At 30.7% G+C, this 8,229-nt stretch overlaps 1 protein-coding gene across 1 annotated transcript in view; it reads right to left on the bottom strand.

Moving 5' to 3' along the window:
* LOC106458231 (Down syndrome cell adhesion molecule-like protein Dscam2) overlaps positions 1-8,229 on the bottom strand; it is a 260,015-nt gene that overhangs the window by 83,158 nt on the left and 168,628 nt on the right. Inside the window, exons 3-4 of the mRNA XM_022384379.1 lie at positions 2,931-3,092; positions 1,696-1,845 (exon numbers count right to left, since the gene is read on the bottom strand). Coding sequence (XP_022240087.1) covers positions 1,696-1,845; positions 2,931-3,090 — 310 coding nt within the window. The 5' untranslated portion in view covers positions 3,091-3,092. The remainder of the gene's footprint in view (positions 1-1,695; positions 1,846-2,930; positions 3,093-8,229) is intronic.

Genomic DNA, 8,229 nt, shown 5'->3' with positions numbered 1-8,229 from the left:
ACATTCTATAATAAACAGTAAATAGGTCATGAATATACATTCTATGATAAGCAGTAAATATGTCATGAATATACATTCTATGATAAGCAGTAAATATGTCATGAATATACATTCTATAATAAAGTTGCGTAAATTCTATAGGATATTATTCTAATCCTTACATTTCAAAAAGAATCAAAAACAAATTAAGCAAAGCAGGTGCAAGTTTAGATCCCATACTAATACTATCATTCTGGTCCTAATTTGTTGTATTAAACATGAAATGCGAGTCTTATGTTGCAAAAACATTAATTTTGAAAATAAATATTTAGAAAGACTTTTTATTGTATCTGACGGAGAAAACACTAATTCTGAGTATAAACCAATGGTCTCTTGTAGTGAAATGTCGGTATACCGACATTCCACATCTTAGCTGGCCATATACGAATTTTGCTTAAACTTAAAATTCTGTACTGAAATTGAAAATTCAAAACTATCTTTAACGGTGAATTCATCGTCCGTGTATTCGCAAAAAAGTTAACAAAAACATCGAACTGCTCACAATAATAAGAACCTGTATGTGAAACTATTGGTCTTACAGAGTGTTTGGGATTTGCTGAAGTCCATACAATATTTTATCATCAGAGTAAACTGGTCTAATTTCCTTATTCCCATTCTCAGCTTTAATGTTGCCTTTCTTTTGCTACAATAATTACTTTTACAATTATGTTTCTCTCGTAAATGTTGGATCTCTGTTCAACTTCTGGAATTTTGTTCTATTTTTAACACATCGGTGACTTTATTAATTAATCTTTTTTATTCAGGAAGACCATCCTATTTCCTTTACCTGGTTTTATTATAACTATATCAGTAGGTTTTCCAAGTCTAATAAAAGCTTGATGCTCTTTTTTGAGATTCATTGTAAAATTTCTTTCCAGAATTATAATTCTAAAAATACGACAAAGCTAAGCTACTACCACAGGTTTTAACTGTATCAAAGTGCTCTTCAATATAAGGAAATAACTGGAAGTTATTTAAACATCTTAACATAACTTTTAAGGATAACAAATAATTTTCAAAGTGTAGTGTCTTTGCGACAAGTCCAAAGTTTAATCCTAAAGCTAATGCTCTTTTTTGAGCAACTGAGACAGCATCTAAATTTATTATAAATATTAATTATCTCTTTACCGATATTATCAGTATATGGAAAACGTCCACGAGAATCTGGAGAGAGAATCTTACAGTATAATGCCCATTGAATTCAAATCTGTTGTAAATAAGTTTATCCTAGAGTATTTTTCAGTGTACATTTTGTGGATTGAGAAATAACGTTGTTCCATCCGTGTAGTCCTTTGTGTAGCTTTGTACTTAATAACACAACAACAACAACAACAACATCCATTGTGTAAATGGGGAGAGGCAAATAAATTACTTTTTTGTGTAAAATACTGTGTGAGATTGTTCCTTTGTTAAATTAAACAAATATCATGATAATGTTCAAATATACAATTCGGTGTTAACGTATTATTACAACTAATACCTTCCAACAGTTATTTAGTTTCAATAGTATTCACCACCAGGAAATGAAGTAAAATAAAAATTGTGTGTAGTATATAAAATATTTCCAATAAAACTTAAAATGAATCTTAAAGTTTAATTTGATTGTTAAGATCAAAGCGTCCTTTGCAGTGTTTAAATATACTAATTCTTACAAACCTGTTACAATTAACTTTCCGGCTTTTGTACTCTGTTTAGACTCTGTTGCAATACGGTCGTAAAGTTGACATCGGAGCGATGTTTCTGAATCATCTACAGTAGTGTTGCTAATCATCAAGCCACCTGACGGTAAAACTACGTAATTTCCTTCTAAAAAAGAAATGCTTTGTGAATAAAATAGCTCCAGAAAGTTTACAATCGCGTAATTTTGAATTTGCGCTGTATCAATGGTTTATAATACAACTGACTTTTAAAAAATATCTAATTAAATAAGCGTGTTCGTTATAAAACTTAAAGTTATAAAACCTTGCTGTTTTAATTCGAAAAATCATGTTCCATACTATGTATATTTAGATTATTTGTCGTTTAACCAGTGTAAAGTATCTTAGTTTCATGTTCATACTTTTCCCTCTTACATTCATGTTCCACACTATGTATATTTAGATTATTTGTCGTTTAACCAGTGTAAAGTATCTTACTTTCATGTTCATACTTTTCCTCTTACATTCATGTTCCATACTATGTATATTTAGATTATTTGTCGTTTAACCAGTGTAAAGTATCTTACTTTCATGTTCATACTTTTCCTCTTACATTCATGTTCAATACTATGTATATTTAGATTATTTGTCGTTTAACCAGTGTAAAGTATCTTACTTTCATGTTCATACTTTTCCTCTTACTATAGTACGATGTAAGACAAAACCTCTTCCTGTTTAACTACAAACACCACAACGAGAAGAGCAATCCATCTGAAAGTCCACACACGCTTAGGAAAGGGGAGAAACGGGTGAAATAAAACGTTTTAATGTGCAATTTTTAAATCAATAATACGCAGTATTATTGAAAGTTGAAAGAATTCTAGCATCTAAGTGTAAAAGTAGATTTATCAACATGTTTTGAAATATTTACAAATAAAAAGTTATATTAACTTGAATTTATCACCAAAATGATATTACTTAGAATGTGAAAATTGTGAACTATAAAGAAAAACTGAGATCCGTAGGTGTGTGCTTGAAAAATTAAGATGACGTTCAACTCACCATATGCAAGTAGTGTAGTGAGTAATAAGTTATTAAACTTAAGCTAAAATGACGTTCAACTCACCATATGCAAGTAGTGTAGTGAGTAATAAGTTATTAAACTTAAGCTAAAATGACGTTCAACTCACCATATGCAAGTAGTGTAGTGAGTAATAAGTTATTAAACTTAAGCTAAAATGACGTTCAACTCACCATGTGTAAATAATGTTGTCACTTGTTGTCCGTTGTTCGGAATCCACGAAGTCACCCTTACATAGTCTGATACAAAGGAAGGGACGTGACAAGTGAAAATGGCCACATTTCCATACATAATATGTTGGTCAAATACTTGGACATCATACGGCCTAAGCATAACTGTAATTCATAAAGAAAGAATGTGATTCACTTGAATGTGCCCAAGTTCATATACTTGCATATATATAAACCTAAGTTAGTTTATTTTAATTAGGTTTAATAAAGACATTTACAATATATTCGTGCCTAAAAAGTTTTAATAAAGTTTATAAACCAAAAATACGTACAAGTCCTAGAACATTTGAAATATCTGATTACTTTAATTAATGAGATACAGATACTATAAAATTTCAAATGTTTTAACTTCTGTTATAAACAAGGTATGTGTTTAAAGCAAGGCACTACTTTAATTTATCTTCTAACTTCTGTTCCTCATGCCAAGAACCAAGCTTCTCCAGAAGTACAGTACAGCGACTGGAGCATCAGTAAAATATTATATTTCTCTTCAACCTTTGAATATGGCATTTTTGTGTTAAGAATACAGTTACAGTCAAAGTGCGAGATTTTCTGTTTGGTATGCACATATCTTACAATTGGGATTTTCACTTCGAAACAGGCGATGTGAGCTGCTGTTCTCTGGAAACTACGTTTTTTTAGAGACATCTCCGAAACACGTGAGGAAACCAGTCTAAAGCGAAACGTGCTTTCACTTCTTTATCACGACGGTAGTGCTTTCTGTGATTGTGTATTAACTAATTCCGAAAGTTGACAAAAAGGCTCTAAAGACCACCTCACAGAGCATTATACTCAATAATAAGTATACCATAATTTCTTTTCAGGCAAATTGTGCTAATATATTTTTGTGTTTTTTTACTCTTAATAAGTATAGCAATAGTTTATATATATAATGAGATAATAAAACAATAAGTCTTGGTATTTAATGTATTAACCAAACTATTTTTTTTAAATTAACAAGAGTTCAAATCAGTTAGACATTGAGCGAACTAAGTTATCATGCTTAGATTTAATGTTAGTAGCTCTAGTACCGATTCTATTAATTTTAGTATGAACTTTAGCAAACCGATGTTAATAGGTATTTCACAAAAAAAGCTACAGAAGTTAATACTTCACTTTCCCTTTTTATAACTTTTATTATAACATGTTAAGTTGGGTATATTTTCTTGACATTAACTCAAAATTATATTGTAAATTGAAGAAACATTTTGATTATGCATATATATTTATATGTTTTAATTTCATTAAACAATTTATTCTCGAGAGAAACCAGAAAGTTACGAAACCGACAAATAAAAATTACGAAGGACTATGTAATGATTTATTTATTTTAGTATATTTATTATGTATATATCAGATAAACCATAATAGTATATTTAATCAATGAAAAAAAAAATAGATCAAAGGGGAGAAAAGCATAAAATCGGGTAATTAAACCCACAAATTCCGAAAGTCTACTACCGCTTCCTGTCCCCAACTAGTTATCAGTATGTCAATTACTCACCTCAGTATCTGTTAATACCATAACGGCGATCCTGACGTCATTGTATAAAATATTACAATGGATTCATAAATAAAGCAATATAACACTTCAAGAATGTTTAATATTTTGCAGTTATCAGTTAATAAACATTTCGATTAATGCTGTACGATACTTAATGAAGACAAACAAATACAACTCTATCAACTCTCATCATTCTCTGAATTTGGTCGTTATCCTCTGAATATTGCGCTGAGAAAACACATTACTGTATTCTCCCTGTTAGCTCACAAGAACAATTATACAGTTATTATCTGAAGAAATTAAATCACTCATTATGGTGGAGTTGCAAAAGTTAAACAGTTGTTTGTAAAGATCGATAATTTAAGCACAGCTCGTGCTGTGTTCAACCACAAAGTTATGTTCGTTATTTTTCTCTAACTGATGAACAATTAACCTCAAAATTGTAAATAACAAAACGGTAACGTAATTATGATTCTCTAGCTGTAAACTTATTAATCCTTTTGTCTTTCGATATTTATTTCTGTATTTTCTAATTGTCTTCCCGTGTGTATGTAATGATCTAAGACATTCTTACGAACTTTAATCAAACTTTTCAAAATGATTAACCTCTAAACATTATCCAAAAGGTTCAAAAGATACGGTGAACGTGAAGCAGTTTTTATATTTTGTCTTCATGAAATTATAATCTGAATTATGTCTCCCCAAAAAGGATGTATATTATATTCCGCATGTTTCTTTGTTTTCTCTCCAACATTTACAACTGTGCGACACTCCTTTATTTCTGAGATGAGCATCTCGAAACTTAAAGGGCATGTATCTTAATTTAACACGCCCAGATTGGTATTTCAGTTTTAGATTTAAACTCTCGTTCTGATTTTACGAGGTCAAAGGTGAAACATTTAAGATCATATTTTCGGCTGCCATTTCTGTATTTTTCCATCAATCCAAACGACACTTGGCGCAAATATACCTTGCAACAACCTTCACAGACTAAAGCAGACATATTTGGGATTTTATCTTCTTTCCTTTGAATCTACAATGGTCAAAGGTAAACATATTTTGTAGATTTAGGGTTTTTGGCCTGTCACTCCTTTATATTTTCACCAATCTGGATTAGACGTTGCACAACGAAATCTTGCGACAACTTCCGGAAACTAAGCATAAATATTTGGTACTTGTGCATTTCTTTTGATTTTTTACGTAGTTAAACGTCAAAAAATTCGAAATATATGTTATAGAGAACTATTATTCTAAAGACATTGTCTACATATGCAACTATAACAAGGAATTGTTATTAATAGTGTTTTGAATCACAAAATGCTTCAGACTGCTTATACTGTGTAGAAAAATAAGTTTTATTTGCCCAAATATTACTTGTAAAGTTTTGTCATTGTAAATATATCTATCTAGGCAGAAACTGACTGGTTTTTGTATTATAGGATCTGTCAGAATTCAAAATAATATATATATATATATACATACATACATATAACTTTCTTTTTCACCAATTGTCAAATAAAAGGCTTTTACTTATATTTCTTAATGGTATAAATATATACTATGTTGTTGTTCGGCTTAGGGTTCTTCTACAGTAGGTGTCTGTGACTTGTTAGCGATAAATTCAACGATGAATAAACAGCATGCACTTCACTTGTTTTCAAAATAATATATATATTCAGAACAAGTTAACGTGTGTACAATAAATTCTTCAACATTATGGATATTATGAACATATCATAAATACTATATATGTAGTTCTCTCCTTCTTGTCAAATATCCACTTAGGCCTATTCACTTACTTTAGAATTTCAATTGACAAGCCGATCTATCTTCTCTATTTCTAACGCACTAGTATTCTCTGTAATTCGCTTCAATTGTGGTGCGAGTTACCGTAATCGTTTGGTCTTTTGATGATCCTCTGTTCCTTATGTCAAAGTGCACTCAGGCTGATTCAATTACCTTAGAACCACGCTTTGACGGAATAAAATAATTTTTCTTATATTCTTTTATACTATTAGTTTCACTCCAACATATTAAACGTTAGGCTTATGTCAATCGTAAGGCCTATCGCTTCTACGGTAGTTAACTTCACACCAACTTTATTCTCTTTTGCTCTGTCTGCTACTCTCTGTCTGCTGCTTCCCGCTCATTTCACGCTATTTATATCTTTATTACATAATCGTCTGTCCGCCTTCTATATTCTCGACGTCAGTATATTGCACGTTACATTCGATATTCTCAACTTCCTACAATCATCTGCTTTTATTATAACAAAAACTAAAATAATCAATGATATCTGAACAAAAGTCTTTTATATGATGACAGTATCATAATTTAACATGCTCCAATACATCTTTCACAATTAGAGCAATTTAGTTGCAATTTATTTTCCCGATATCATTTGTCCATAGAGAAACTGACAAGTATGCCACTGTGAAAACTTAGTCCTATCTGTCTCAGTCAGCAGTGAATGCTAATATTTTCTTCAGAACTAAGTCCATTTGTGAATCAGTATATTCAAACTGAATTATTTTAAGTGCTTGTCTGTCTTGTTTGACTTTTGTTGTCCTTGTTTGGCCTTAAAATGGCGTTGTTTTATAAGGACTTTTCCTGTTCTTGTTTGACCTTGAGACGACGTTGTTTTATAAGGAATTTTCCTATCATCGTTTAACCTTTAAACGACAGTTCGTGCTCCTTCATTAGTTTTCCTCACAGAACTCTAAACGTTATTTCACGACTAATAAAAAGCAAAACATTGTTTATATATACGCTTTTGTAAAGCTTTCAATCATTATTTGTATGATAATATTGATTCATCTGCATACTAAATCCAAATTCTCTGTAATCCAACTTGTACGTCCCATATTACTAAGAACATTATTGGAAATGTAAATACGCATGTATATGTCTTGTTTTCATGTACAAAACTATTTGTGGAAAATCAATAGACCATCGTCAGAGTTAGAAGAAAGTATTTTAGACAGAGCACGATAATCTAGGCCGTAATGAGCTAATGCCTGCTTTGTGTTTTTATTTTCCTCGGACGTTGTAGAAGCTTTCCGTATCTTATATTGGAAATAACATTCTTCTTTTGTTCAACTATATTTTATTACCAACTAAGCACATATTGATTTTATTACCCCTTGACACATGATATCTATTATATATATAGATTTTTTTACCAACTGATAAACGAGAATCGGTTGTAGTTAAGCACAAAGCTACATAATGGGCCATCTGTGCTGTGCCCACCAAGGGTATTGAAACCAGATTTCTAGTATTATAAGTCCACACACTTACCGTTATGCCACTGGGGGGGGGGAGAAAGAAGGAAATTGTCTTTATTTCGTTTTCAATCAAAGGACAAACATACCGATTTACATATCTATCTCGTCTGTATAGATATCATATTGTATCAATTTCATTTAGTAACGTCTTTTAATTGAATAAATGGTTTCACTTTTACGTAATATAAAGAAATGTTGATGCACAAAGTCTAAATATTGAGTTTTTGCTTCGAATTTTCCAATCTAAGTGAAACTAGTTTCCTGTTATTCTAGTCCTAATAATAAAACTTTTTTTACAGATGATAATAGTTCTTAGTGCATCATATAATATACTATCTTTAGTGTTCTTATTAGACATAGAAAAAAAATTGCTCCAGTTTTTAGTACTGTAATGTAGACATGAATAAAACAAGTGAATATCTACAGTCAATTAAGGTAATATAAACTATCA

This window comes from Limulus polyphemus, unplaced genomic scaffold (genome assembly GCF_000517525.1).
Source record: "Limulus polyphemus unplaced genomic scaffold, Limulus_polyphemus-2.1.2 Scaffold432, whole genome shotgun sequence".
Taxonomy (NCBI): Eukaryota; Metazoa; Arthropoda; class Merostomata; order Xiphosura; family Limulidae; genus Limulus; species Limulus polyphemus.
This window is presented reverse-complemented; position numbering and strand designations above follow the sequence as displayed.